This window comes from Budorcas taxicolor, chromosome 4 (assembly GCF_023091745.1).
Source record: "Budorcas taxicolor isolate Tak-1 chromosome 4, Takin1.1, whole genome shotgun sequence".
NCBI lineage: Eukaryota > Metazoa > Chordata > Mammalia > Artiodactyla > Bovidae > Budorcas > Budorcas taxicolor.
This window is the reverse complement of record NC_068913.1, coordinates 97,683,993-97,698,798: the sequence shown is the minus strand read 5'-3', so window position 1 is coordinate 97,698,798 and position 14,806 is coordinate 97,683,993. Positions and strand designations below refer to the sequence as shown.

The 14,806-nt window shown below is 51.3% G+C and overlaps 1 protein-coding gene across 1 annotated transcript in view; it reads left to right on the top strand.

Annotated features, from left to right (window-relative positions):
* Window positions 1-14,806, top strand: part of PLXNA4 (plexin A4) — a 413,701-nt gene that overhangs the window by 362,783 nt on the left and 36,112 nt on the right. Inside the window, exons 21-23 of the mRNA XM_052638484.1 lie at window positions 8,060-8,328; window positions 11,471-11,537; window positions 12,248-12,394. Of these exons, the coding sequence (XP_052494444.1) occupies window positions 8,060-8,328; window positions 11,471-11,537; window positions 12,248-12,394 (483 nt within the window). The remainder of the gene's footprint in view (window positions 1-8,059; window positions 8,329-11,470; window positions 11,538-12,247; window positions 12,395-14,806) is intronic.

Sequence of the window (14,806 nt, the reverse complement as noted above, 5' to 3'; positions counted from 1 at the left end):
TGCATATATTCATATTATGCTTTGTTCTGAAAGGGATTTGGAATGACTTATAAAGATAAACACCAGAGAAAAGTGAAACATATAAATGAGGAAACCAGGGCAAAGTAGTAATCCTAAGGAATAATTGCCCTGAGTTGACTGCTGACTAATATCCTGGACCGGTTTTCAGTACTTTACACATACACATTGATGTAACCTCCCAGGAGCCCTCAGAAGCAGGCACACCCATTTCACAGGTGATGAAACCAAGATCACACAGTGGGGAGGGAGTGGGGCTGGGACTTGAGTCCACAGGTAAACTCCAGAGTCTATATTCTTCAGGACGAGGCTGCGCACTTGGCTTCTGAGAGACTATGTCCATGTCATGGTTTATGGCTCTGGAGACTTCTTTGGATGGATCAAAATCGTCAGCCAGAGCGGCATGCAAGATAAAACTAATTCCGTGTTTATATTGTCCATAACCTAGAAACAGACCTGTCACTTGAATTGCACGGTTAAGCAGGTGCTGACCCCCGTGGGAATGTCTGCATGGGTTCTCCAAGGAGCCACAGAAGCTGTGTCCCCTTCAGGAAACACAAGTCCCCAGTGCTCAGGGCCCACGTGTTTCTCTGACTTGATTGTGGAATGAAGCACAGGAGCGTGTGTGTGTAGGAGTGTGTGTGTGTCAGTGTGTGTGTGTGTGTGTGTGTGTGTGACTTTTGTGTGGACTGTGCATACCTTATTTAACTTTGTCTTCCATACCTTTCACATCTTTGTCTTGCATACCTTATTTATCTATTGTGTCTTCCAGCAAGAGTGCTCAGCACATAGTAGGCCTGCAGGAACTGCTGAATGATTTGACTAGATGAATGTATGTCTGTTTGAAATAGGGTAGAAATGGCAGTCCTAGGAAGGGAAGTTGTGTTTGAACATGCCCATACCCCTCAAAATAAGAATTCAACTCAGATGCATATATAAAGTTATTTCTTTTTCACTAGCTTGAAATTCCAAGTAGATTTCCCTTAAGCATTTAACTTTTAAGTTAGATTTGCTGAGACCACTTCTAAGCAGCATCCCTGGAGGGCAGCCTGAATACTTTGGAGCAGGGCTGGGGCACAGCCTTCTTCCACACAAGGTGTTTTCTTACGGATGCTTACTCACTCCACACTGCTTTCCTGACCGGTCCTATGGCCCAGATTATAAAGCATGCCACATGCTGTGTATGATCTTATTCCTCATTTGATCCTATCTCATGTCTTTCCCACCTGCCCTTGCACCTCCGTAAATATTTTGTTTTGTTGTTTTAAGATTTTTGATGTGGACCATTGTTAAAATCATTATTGAATTTGTTACAACATTGCTTCTGTTTTATGTTTTGTTTTTTTGGCCGTGAAGCAGGTGAGATCTTAGCTCCCCAACCAGGGATCACACCCGCATCCCCTGCATTGGAAGGCAAAGTCTTAACCACTGGACCACCAAGGAAGTCCCTCTGGAGATGTTTGGATTGTCAGGCCTGGCTTGGTGCTGGAATCACCCAAGAGCAGTACATGCCGAAGGGCTGCTCCAGGTGGTGGAGGGGAGTTTCAGGGCTCATCCCCCGACAGGATGTTGTGGGTGGTGGTGCAATCGAACACGGCACTGCTCCAGAGAGCACTGATCATATGCAGCACTTCCTGGAATTGTGCAGTGCACAGCCTGCCTCACTGTCCGTAGCAGCCCTGTTTGCTCAGGACCGGAATCCTAATGATCCCCTCCCATTGCCTTTTTGAACTGTACCCAGCCCTTTGCTGAAAGCTGGTGGCATCCTTACCCAGCAGCACTTCCTCACGCCTTTCCTTGAGAGCTAGTTTTCTGAGAGAAGCTGGTGTGCAAGTCCTAGCCTTAATCCTCAGCAAGGTGCACAGTCCACTAGCCCTACCCAGCAAGCTGGGCTCAGCAGACAGAAACTCTGGGCCCCCTCACACCCACCCCAGGTCGCCAAGCATGGAGCCAGCTCCCTCCCCCACTGTGCACTGCCCTGGCCCTTCCTGCCTTGTCCCCCTGCAGAGGGGCACCCCCTAAACAGAGGCTTCTGGGGCTGCAGAATGAATGGCAGCAGACTCCTTCCTCTGCCCAGAAAGCTTCAGGAGTCCTTGTTCAGTACAGTCCAGAGCACTGAACTGTACTTCACTTCATGGGGACACCACCCAACCTACAGGCTGGACGCACAGGAGGGCACATCCTGGGCTGCACAACCAGTAGTCCCTGACGCGCCCCCCCCCCCCCCCACCTCGCCCCACACACACCCATCTGTCAGGGGCTGTGGACTGAACTCAGTCCATGGAGGGCTGCAGAATAAAGCCTCTGAGAATCAGGGCTGCTGGATTCTGCTGATGACCTGACCAGCCTATGTGACTCCCTGGATGCTCTCTGGGTGGATACCCCATCTATGCCTGAGACCGTTCCTCTGGCCCCCCGTTACAAGTCACCTCATGTCCTGCCATAGCCTTTCTCCTCATGGGGCACCTTAAAATCTCCCCTCCAACCTGAGGCTTCTGTCTTGCCCTTGCCTTTATCATGAGGGGAGACTTTCTGGTCCTACCCTCCTGTTCAGGAAGGAGTTAACAGCCAGCTTCACTGATCTACCCAAGGCGGAGACCAGGAGATGGCTAATTGTCAGGCATGGGCTCTGAATCAGGCAGGTCACAACTTCTGGCAATATATATGTAACATAAAATTTACCATTTCAACCATTTTTAAGTGTACAATTCAGTAGCATAAAGTTCACTCACATGATTGTGCAACCATCATCACCATCCATCTCCAGAACTGTTTCATCTTCCCCGCCTAAATCTCTGTACGCATTGAAAACTACTCCCCATCCCCCTCTCCCAGTCTCTGGCAGCCGCCCTTCTACTTTGTGTCTCTATGAACTTGACTACTCTGAATACCTCATATGAAAGTGAAAGTTGCTCAATTGTGTCTCACTCTTTGTGACCGCATGGACTATGCTGCTGCTGCTGCTGCTAAGTCACTTCAGTTGTGTCCGACTCTGTGCGACCCCAGAGACGGCAGCCCACCAGGCTCCCCCGTCCCTGGAATTCTCCAGGCAAGAACACTGGAGTGGGTTGTCATTTCCTTCTCCAATGCATGAAAGTAAAAAGTGAAAGCGAAGTCGCTCAGTCATGTCCGACTCCTAGGGACCCCATGGACTGCAGCCTACCAGGCTCCTCCATCCATGGGATTTCCCAGGCAAGAGTACCAGAGTGGGTTGCCATTGCCTTCTCCACGCATGGACTATACAGTCCATGGAATTCTCCAAGCCAGAATACTGGAGTGGGTATAGCCTTTCCCTTCTGCAGGGGATCTTCCCAACCCAGGGATCGAACCCAGGTCTCCCGCGTTGCAGGTGGATTCTTCACCAGCTGAGCCATAAGGGAAGCCCAAGAATACTGGAGTGGGTAGCCTATCCCTTCTCCATTGGATCTCCCCTACCCAGGAATCAAACTGGGGTCTCCTGCTTGGCAGGCAGATTCTTTACCAACTGAGCTATCAGGGAAGCCCATATCTCGTACAGTTGGGATCATAGAGTATTTGTCCTTCTGTGACTAGTTTTTTCACTTAGTAAAATGTTGTCAAGGTTCACCCGTGTTGTACCATGTGATAGAATTTCTTTCCTTTCAAGGCTGAATAATAGCCTGTTGTGTGTAAAAACCACATTATGTTTATCCATTCTTCTGTCAGTGGATACTTGGGCTAGTGTGAATAATGCGGCTATGAAAATGAGGGTACGAATATCAGTTGAAGCCCCTGCTTCCATCTTTTGGGTTCTATATGTAGAACACAGGAGTTTCTCATTTCCATTAAACTCATTCATTGATTTCTTGCAGACAGAAATTGCCTTTTACCGCTCCATGTTAGCCTGGGGCTATGTGAGACCCAGCCTCCTATGCATTGTCCAGAGATCTCATACGGATCCCTCTTTTCTCATTTGCTTCCAGCATCTCCCTGCTTCTGGATTAGTTTCTCCCTGTTGGTTTTCCAGGTTTGGAAACATTCCCAGGGAAGCCACCGACTAACCTAAAGCAGGGTTTCCACCTTCTCAGGTGCTGGGATGGGCATGAATGGTCGGTGCTTGTGAAGAAGATGGGGTCCTCTGGCTTCAGGCCATCCCGGAGGCCAGGCCACCAGGCCCTGTCTTTTATGACAATCGGAGTGCAGTCCAGGCGTTCGGATAAGGGGCTGCCCAGACACTGGTTACACAGCAATCCTTTAAAGACACAGAGCAAACAGTAATCGCACACCTTGTTTTCCATCTATCCTTGCCTCCTAAACTCTAACCTATTGGGTTACAATTAAAATTTACTATCCAGTTTTATTCTTACAGACTTCAACTAAATTATCGAACCATCTGGTGAATAAAGAAACTCTTGTTTCAGCATGCCATTTGCTTAGGAGGTGGGGGCGGCACGTTACAGAGGGGAATTGTTCTGGATACTTTTCACCAAGATACTTCACTTCCTTCTGCTCTTCATAAAATTGGGGAGAAAATGCCTGCTTTCTGCCCCTGGACACTGTGCCAATGCATTAGGTACGTTGGATCAGTGAAAACAGCCAAGGGAGGAGGGGCAGGTAATAAAACTGCTGCTGTTTAAGTGCGTTCTGTGTGTGCCAAGCACTTTACATACATTATCTTATTTAATGTTCATAAAACATTATGACATAGGCACTCATATTCTCATTTTATAGATGAGGCAGAAGAGCCCAGAGGTGACAGAGCCTTCCTCCGTGTACGAGTCTGTTAGTATCTCTGATTCCATATGCTGGCTGCTACGGGGATGCTCTTTCTCTGCAGGTCATTTTGATGAATCTTCCTGCCCAGGGCCCTGGCCCTGCTGCCTGGAAGGAGCATGCAGCCAGGGCAGGGAGTCCAGAGCCATTCCCCCGCCTCCTCCCCCTCCTCCCCTGTGCTTGGCGCCCCTGTCCTCCTCCGATGGCACCTGAGCTCCAGGAGGCCCAGCATGGGGGTACTTGGAGCTGGCTGTCAGTCACCACCCCCCAGGCCCAGGGGTACGATACACTGGCCAAGGATCAGAGGATGGTCAGGGACTAGTAGCCAGAGAAGCTGGGGTTTGGCAATGCAGCCCTGCCCTCCACCAGCTGCCTGGCCTTGAGAAACCCACAGTGGCTTCCCTGAGAGGCGGCTATCAGGGGGTCGCGACTCACCCTCGCAAGGTTATGAGAGGGCTTTGTTTGACCGATGTGTGCAATGGGCCAGGACTGTCCTTTGCACAATGCAGGAGCCTGAGAAACGGCGTTATCTCTCATTATCAGGACAAATTAGAGAGATGTTGTTCTGAGGGGTCCGACATGCGCACATGTGTGGGAGGGGCTGTCTTGGGGCGGGGGTCAGCAGGAGACAGACAGACAGTGGACAGACTGTGGCCCTGCCTGACAGCACAGCTAGGTGGCTGTGTCCCCCTTGCCCTTCCCTCAAGAGCCCCTGTGGAGTGTGGGACTCAAAGAGCCAGGCCAGAGCTAAACTGAGGTTGGAGACCTTGGGAAACGGGAGGATTGCCAGGAGGGGCTATGCTGAGAGCCAGGATGAATTCCAGAGGGCCTTAGCCAGCACCGCCCTGGCTCTGGCGAGTTCCCATCTCTCCTGAACTGACCGGAGAGCTACCAGCCCTCCATGTATCAGCACAGTGGCAAAGGAAATGCAAATAGACCCAATTTGGAAACCCACCTGCTCCTGACCTGTGTGAGCTTCTGATGCCAGGCAACAGGAGTTCTGTGCCCGTGCTTCTCTGCAGAGTTCAGGGGTCAGGGGTTCCCCCACCGAAGGGACTGCATGACTCCTGGCTGACGATTGGAGGGCAAGGCCTGGGTCTGACTGGACTCTGCTTCAGCCAGCACCAAGCCCTGAGCCCAGAACCAGGGCAGCACCATAAATGAGCGGCAGGAACTTCGCAGCTCTGCATCTGCCAGCTTTGTGGACCTTGGCAACAGGGTTTCTCTGGCCACCTCCGTCCAGTTTAAAATCTCTAGAGGGAAGCAGCATGCACTCAATAACCAGACTGCGGTCATGCCAAGGGTTTCCACATCCCTTGTTCAGCACTTTCAGAAGCCCCGGGAAGGGGAAGGACACCGTGCCGCTGCCCACTTCATGGCCCAGCTCTGACACGTTTCTGTCTTGGGATCTTGGAAAGTTCCTTATCCTCATGGGGCTCTGCCTCGTAGGCTGTTGTGTGGATTACATGGTCAGTATTTCTACAGTATGAGGAACCGTGCTTGGCATAGAGAAGATCTGTATACATATTACCTGTGGTACCTCCTTGTCACTGATAAAGGAACTGAATCTCCTAAGGGTTCTGCAGTTCATAAGTGGCTGTGATGGAGTTAATGCTAGCTCGACGGATACTGAAACTGTGTCCTTTACTGCTCCTTACACAACACTCCTTCCCAAGGACCTGGCACATCTACCCTCCCCACCCCCAGGGGTAGGGGACATATCCTTCTACACAGGCTTCAAAGGCACCTCCAACAGGTGCCCCCTGCCCCCAGTGCTTCCTTCCAGAGAAGCAGCTATGCTTCATTTCTTAAATGAACTTTCTATTTTCATGGAAGCATAGAGACAGAAAGCTTCCCCGGTGGCTCAGACAGTAAAGAATCTGCCTGCAATGCGAGAGACCCGGGTTCGATCCCTGGGTCTGGAAGATCCCCTGGAGAAGAGAATGGCTACCCATTCCAGTATTCTTGCCCGGAGAATTCCACGGGCAAAGGAGCCTAGTGGGCTACAGTCCATGGGGTTGCAAAGAGTCGGACACGACTGAGCGACTGACACACACACACACACATATGGACAGAGCAATGCACAAATTATCAGAACACAGCTCAGCGCATTTTCCCCAAGTGAACACAGCCGTCAAGCAGCGCACAGACTGAGAAGCAGAACTTTACAGTCTCCAAAAGTTCCCCTGAGCCCTTTCCAGGCGCAGCCACTGCCCAGAAAACCCTTTTTCTTCCATTACTGAAGAATTTTAATTGTTTTATTTAAATCTGGGTTTAAATGGTATTACACAGTCTGCTCTCTTTTCCACCTGACTTTTTTCTCTCAGTATGTTTACAAGAGTCATTCCTGTTGCTGTGAGTGGCAATAGGCCCTTCATCCCTGCCGCCCTGAAGCACATCCTTGGGTAAATGTACGACAGTTCCTCGGGGTGTCTTACTGTTGCCCGACCTCTGGCCATTTCTGATTTGGGGCATGATGCATGGTACCAGCGTGCCTGACCTCATGCGGCTCCGAGCTCCCACTCCCATGCCTGGCTCAGTTGCTAGCTCGTGTTTGCTGAGTGGATGGGACACCCTTGCACGGATCTCCCAAATGGACAGAAGATGCAGGCAGGAAGATAAAACCCTCTTCCTCCTCCTCCCCAGCATGGAGCAAGGTCTCAGAAGGAATTCCTAGGAAGACGACAAATGCTAGAGTTAGGCAGTGCCTGAGAGGCTCTCCGGCTTAAGCTTCCCCTTTTTGCAAGTGAATGAACTTGGGCCCCAGAGAAGTAAAGGGACTTGCCCAAGCTTCCATGGCATGGGGGTGTTAGAGTGCCTGTGGAGCCCTGAAGTCCTGACTCTGAGGCCACTGATCTGTCAGCAGGAACACCAGCATCAGAGATGGGTCAGCACTGGGTCATCCGAAGGCCCAGGTTCGGTGATCCCCCAGCCAGGGGGCGGGGATCAGAAGCCCCCACACCCTGGAGTCACCTGGCATGACCTGGAGTCACCTGGGGCTATGATGGTGGTCTCTGTGGGCGAGGGGCCCCCTCCTCAACTCCGGACTAACGATGACGTTCTCCCTGTCTCTGTAGACAGTGACCTGGCTCGTGGGCTGTGACACGGGTTAGGTAGGCACCTAGTATAGTGCCTGGCTCTAGATAAGGACTTGGTGGCATCAGCCATGTGCCCTGTCGTGAGTGAATGGGAGGTTGGGAGGTTCCACACTGGGCACAGCCAACCCCTTGGGGCATCCCTGGGGCTCGGCCTGCCTCACCCCGTTGTGGGAGGCAATCAAGACTCCCGCACCCTTGGGTCTCCCCTTCAGGTCCCGGGCTACCGGCAGGAGCGCGTGGAGAAAGGCCTGAAGCTCTTCGCTCAGCTCATCAACAACAAGGTGTTCCTGCTGTCCTTCATCCGCACGCTGGAGTCTCAGCGCAGCTTTTCCATGCGCGATCGCGGCAACGTGGCCTCGCTCATCATGACGGTGCTGCAGAGCAAACTGGAGTATGCCACCGACGTGCTGAAGCAGCTGCTGGCCGACCTCATCGACAAGAACCTGGAGAGCAAGAACCACCCCAAGCTGCTGCTCAGGAGGTAGGATCGTGGCCCCGGGGGCCCCATCCAGACCAGTGCACCAGCCTGGCCCTTCTGCCCTTGGGAGGCCCGGGCGGATCTCCCAGGAGCAGCCAAGTCCCCCAGGGTCCGGCACTGACCTGGCCAGAGGCTGGGGTGGACCCATGCGCTCTTAGAAGAACTTGCCCCTTGTGTTGCCTGTGACTTAACCAAGCTCATCTTGTCCCACGGTTTTTCTTCTGCCCCTCTACTGACTTTCCATTCTCCTCCCTCTGCCCTTACACTCCCCTGATTGAGCCTCTCTACCAGAATTTTTCTCTTATGGATTCTTCAGAAGTCATTTTTCCACCCCCTCACCTTTTCCATGCTGCTGCTGCTGCTGCTAAGTTGCTTCAGTCATGTCCAACTCTATGCGACCCCATAGACAGCAACCCACTAAGCTGCCCTGTCCCTGGGATTCTCCAGCCAAGAACACTGGAGTGGGTTGCCATTTCCTTCTCCAATGCATGAAAGTGAAAAGTGACAGTGAAGTCGCTCAGTCGTGTCCGACTCTTAGTGACCCCATCCAGGCTCCTCCACCCATGGGATTTTCCATGACTGAACTTGAATTAGGGGAGATACCCCAGGGCCTCTCTGGGCACCCACCTCACCATTTCAAGATGGCAGACTTCAGCCCCTTGTAACTCTCACTGCTGTCCAGGACCAGCAACAGAAGATTGACCCAGAGCTTGGTGGAAATGCAGACCCTCAGGTCACCCCACACCTACCAGATCAGAATCAGCACTTTAGTGAGGAACCTAGGGGATCTGAATGTGCATTAAAATTCTAGAAGCACTGGTCCAGTCAGTGTTTGAGTTCAAGGTCTTTAGTGGCAACTTGGCCTGATGCAACACAGCAGGTATTTCCTGGCATCTGCTGTGGGTTCTGCGAGTTCCAGGTCCACCTCCCAAAACCGTGGGATGCCTCATCCTTGACACTGTTTGGAATCTGCATGGGCATGTGTGCAGACATAACCACATACCATGGCTTTGCTTGAGGAACCAGAGACCCTCTGCCTCTGTCTGTTGCTGTTGTTCAGTCGCTAAGTGGTGTCCAAATCTTTTGTGACCCCATGGACTGTAGCCCACCAGGCTCCTCTGTCCATGAACTTTCCCAGGCAAGAATATTGGAGTGGGTTGCCTTTCTTTCTCCAAGGGATCTTCCTGACCCAGGGATCGACCCCCTGTCTCCTGCATTGGCAGGCAGATTCTTTGCCACTGAGGCACCAGGGGCTTCCATTCAAACTGTCCATGCACTTGAAGACCATTTCTCCTCCAGACTATTGTTCCATTGCCTTTAGCCTTTGCATAGATGAAGTTGGAACCTGCCCCTACCTCTGCCCCGTATCAAGCTATGATGTCCAGCCCTCTGCCTGGACCACCTCACTTATCGCCTGCCTCTGCCTGGCCCCTGCCTTCCATCCTTGGTCTCTGAGCGGGAGGCAGGGCTTCCCGCTCAGTCCAGTGGGTAGTCTTGGCTTTGTGAAGTGTTTACTTCTGGCTTTTTCTTGGTACAGTGGGCATTTGCCAGGCATAGCTCCAAAAGGTTGCTCCATATAGGCATAATCATACAGCTTTAGAAGCAGCAAGGTAGATTATTTTGCTTTTTGTTTTACTTTCACCACGCAGCCACCCACCAGCATAATTCTAGGGTTGCCCTTGCCCACCAGAACTCCCACCAACAACTTGCCAGCGAGGTCTCGCTCTGGATCCGTGTGTCTCCTGCGCTTGTCTTCCACTGGCTCTCTCCCAGATGCCCTCTCTCCTTCCTGCTTTCCTGCGTCTCCTTTTCTTCTTCTTGTCCTTGGTTGCTCTCCTCCTTTCAACAGTTTTCCTTCTTCTCAGCTTCATTTAGTGCTGGCAGCTGTCCAACCGCCTTGAGAGTTGAGGTGTTAGTATCTTCTGGCAACTGCAACTTTCAACTCTATCCAGACAAACCTGATGGAATCGCTTTCTCTCTGGAACTGGTCACACTCTTACTGCAAGTTTGAATGTAGTTTTTCTCTTAAGTGAATGCAACCAAAAGTGTCCTTTAGTTGGTCATGCAGCTGTGATGTTCTCACTTCCCAAACTGAAAAAAAAAAAAAAAATGGTTTGGGTAGTAGCATGAAAGATGCAAATTAGACTCAAGAATGAAATCACTATCATTGCTAATAAAACTCTAGAAAGGCTCCCAGGAGAAGTTCCAAAGTACATGGAAGCCTCTTAAATAGGACAATTTGAATATCTATTGGAATGAGCTAAGATTTCAGCTCCCTGTTACTACTTACTCTGGGAGCCTTTAGCTTAAGGGATGGTCTCAGTCTAGTCTATCTGGCCTTCTTCCATGACCCATGCCCCCTGTCACCTTTTTCCATCCCCAGCCAAATGAGTATCTCAGGGGTTCTTTTATCTTTTCTTACTCTGTGGAACACACCTATCTTATAAATTTCTCTAAGATGTTTGTCAGTGTGATAGCTATGAGCCATGTGACTTTTTAAATCTAAGTTAAAGTAAATAAAATAAAAAATCCCACCTCTCCCCATTTCAAGTCCTCTATGGCTGGTGGCTACCAGATTGGACAACACAGAAAGTGCTCTTGGACAGTTGGACATGATGCTCGAGCATATTCTCACAGGAGCTCACTGAGGAGCCTACACCCAGAAAGTTCTCTCCCAGCTTGGTAGGCAAAGCTTATCTGACTAATTACCCTGATCATCACGATGTGTCTAGGAGTCCGTGGAACTCAGGTATCCCTTCTTGTTGTTCAGTTGCTCAGTCATGTCCGACTTTGCCATCATATAGACTATAGCACACCAGGCTTCCCTGTCTTTCACTGTCTCCAGGAATTTGCTCAAACTCATGTTCATTGAGCTGATGACACCATCCAACCATCTCATCCCATTGCCCCCTTCACCTCCCACTTTCAATCATTCCAAGCATCCGAGTCTTTTCCAGTGAGTCGGCTCTTTGCATCAGGTGGCCAAAGTACTGGGGCTTCCAGCTATCCCTTACTGTCTGAAGATTTCTGAAAGCCTTAAGCAGCAAGATCCAGGTAGACTCGTCCTGCCCTCCTGCCCTTGAGGTCTGACCAGCTGCCTCTGTCTTTGTCTTGCTCTGTTGGCTCCCTCCGCGACTGCTGCCAGGACCGAATCGGTGGCTGAGAAGATGTTGACCAACTGGTTCACTTTCCTCCTCTACAAGTTCCTCAAGGTATGACTGGATGCGGGAAGGGATCTCTGAGCCTGCCTCAGCTTCCCCACCAGCCTGGGCACCAACCTGCAAGCTCCCAAGTTCATACGGCCTGGCTGCTAGAATCCCACTGAGAAATGGTGTTTCCCTCAGAGAACAGGCTCCTGACCATCTCAGGAGACAGAGCCCCACAGTCAGGACTGGCTTGAGAGGAATGGTCCCCACTTTCTCCCAGGTGAGGGTAGATGAGCTCTAAGAAGACCCTTGCGTTCCCATTTCAAGCTGAAGACAGTTCACCCCTTCTTTTCCTCTTGCTCTCCTCCTGCCCTGGCCCTAGCTTTGGACTGACTTATGCTGATGAGGGCCCTGGGCAGGTACAGAATCACGTGTGGCGGCAGTTAAACTGCAGATGTGACTGGGAGGCAGAAGAGCTGCTTGGCCTCCAATTACTGACTTGTAAGGAATTCATCCCACTGAGGACTGACCTCTGTCCCTTGATGGGGCAGCAGAGAAAGCAGGGTACAGGGGGGACTGGGAAAGGGAAAGACAGGGGCGTAGGGCCAGAAACATGAAGAGAGGGCTCTAGAACAGAAGTGGGAAAGAGCAAGAAGGGGAGCAGAAGAGAATCAAGACAGGGAAGTGGAAAGCAGCCCCTTGGAGAGACAGAGGCCATGGGAGGCCAGGCTCCGCACATGTGGGGTCCTCCCAGCACGGCTCTCCTCCATGTGCAGGAGTGCGCCGGGGAGCCCCTCTTCTCGCTGTTCTGCGCTATCAAGCAGCAGATGGAGAAGGGGCCCATCGATGCCATCACGGGTGAGGCCCGCTACTCTCTGAGTGAGGACAAGCTCATCCGCCAGCAGATCGACTACAAGACCCTGGTAAGCCAGCCTCCCGGCTCCTCCCCATGACTCTGGTCCCGCCCTGGTCCTGTGCAGCCCCTGCCCAGCCCAGGGGATGCTGGGAATGCTGACAAGCCACCTCCCCACTGCACAGGGCCAGCCTGGCCTTCCCCCTGTGCATGGCACCACCCCGACTTCCTCATCCCAACACACCAGGGGACCAGGGTCTCAGACATAGCTGAGCGACAGCCAGAGACCAATGTACTTCCAGGCTGGTACCCTGGATTGTAAGGTGGTAACCCGTTGCCAAGAGCTGGCTGAGTGTGAGCCCAAGGAATGACGCTTTCTCAACAGTTCTCTCGGTGGAGAACCCATGCTTTGCAGATCAGTTCCAAATAGGTAGCAGGTAGCGTATGAAGGAGGGGAAGCCAGAAATGGTTGCTCGTGGTCCCGAAGCCCACACTTGCGTGACTCAGGCTGAAGGATAGGATGCTAGGCTGATCTGTGTAAGGTGTGTGTCCGGGGAACAGGTGGATACCTGTTTCCACGCTAAGTCAAGTTTACACTCCCTTTCCTGCTAAAAACAGTTATCCCCACAAAGCTCAGCACTTAGGAGCACATGGTTTGGAACCAGGCAGACCTGGATTGGAGCCCCGATTCCTTCTGACCAGCTGGGAGATTTGGGGTGTGACTCTTAAAAATAAATCTGACTTTGGGGTTTTTAGCTGAAAAAATAGGATAATAATAAAACAGGGATAATGGCACTATTTACCTCCCAGAGCTGTCTAGAAGATGGAGTGTGATCAGGTGTACAAAGCCCTGAGCCCAGGGTCAAGGCTCCCCACTGCTGGCTTATGTGAGTCCTGCTCCTCTTCCCCCCATGACTGTCTGCCAGTGCCCACTCTCTTTCCAGGCTAGGGAGCTCACTCTTGGGCTTTTCTGGGAGAGAGCTCTGATCTCCCTCCAGGAAAGAGGAAAGAAGGTAGAAGAAGTGAGTGAAAGTCGCTCAGTCCTGTCCGACTCTTTGCGACCCCATGGACTTATACAGTCCTTGGAATTCTCCAGGTCAGAACACTGGAGTGGGTAGCCTTTCCCTTCTCCAGGGGATCTTCCCAACCCAGAGATCGAACCCAGGTCTCCCACATTGCAGGCAGATTCTTTACCAGCTGAGCCACAAGGGAAGCCCAGAGTGAGAAAATGAGATAAAAGATAGCTGTGGAGGGTGGTACATGGAGGGAGCACAAGAATGAAGGTGGAAGAGACAGAAATGGACAGAGAATGTTGTTCAGTCACTAACTTGTGTACCGTCCTTTGTGACCCCATGGACTGCAATAGGCCAGGCTTCCCTGCCCTTCACTATATCCCAGAGTTTGCTCAAATTCATGTCAAATTGAGTCAGTGATGCCATCCAACCATCTTATCCTCTGTCACCCCCTTCTCTTGCACTCAATCTTTCCCAGCATCAGGGTCTTTTCCAGTGAGTCAGTTCTTCCCTTCAGGTGGCCAAAGTTTTGGAGCTTCAGCATCAGTTCTTCCAATGAGTATTCAGGGTTGATTTCCTTTAGGATTGACTGGTTTTATCACCTAGTTGTTCAAGGGACTCTCAAGAGTCTTCTCCAGCACCACAATTCGAAAACATCAATTCTTTAGTGCTCAGCCTTCTTTATGGTCCAACTCTCACATCCACTTGGACCATAAAGAAGGACAGAGAATAGACAAGTTTAAAATGCACTTATCAGGAGATGAGATACACAACAGCCTGAGGCAAGGCAGAACTGGGCAGAAGCCCTGAGCCGAGGATGAATCCCAGACCCCGAGGCCAGCTGGGGAGATCTCCCGGCCACTCTGAACACAGCTGGTCCTGCTGGCTGGCAGTGATGCGACCATGATGCACCTGTCCCACTCCATCCTTGGAGGGCCCTGGAGATCCCAACAGGCATCTCAGTGGATCTGCCAGGACTGGCTCAGTTGACAAGGCTTCGAGGCATCCATGTCTGAGTGAGGGCCCAGCTTCCTTGCTGTCGTGGTCTGCTCCAGGGGAGAGTCAGAGTCTCTGATTAACATGGGAAAGGGAAAAGAGAAAAAAACTTCCAAAAATAGAGACCTGAATGGATTTCTTAAAGAGCTAAAAAAACTACTGTTGAAATGTCTCCTGCCTGGTTTCTCCCTCTCAGCTCCCTTTCTTTTCCATCTCATCAACGGTTCCCCAATATTGAAGCCAACACAATGAGTTGTAATAACACTGTGTCCCCAAATTGCAGCATGCTTTATGCCAGAGGCCAAACTATTAGCACAACCAGCTCGGTTGCAGATGACTTGATTTCAAGAGACTGTGAGGAAATTGGAGTGGGTCAGGGAAGCGTATCCACTGAGGTAGAAAGACTTGGGGAAGAGGCACCGTGAGGGAAGGGGAAGGAAATTGCAACTGTCTTGCCTGGAGAAAAAAATGGC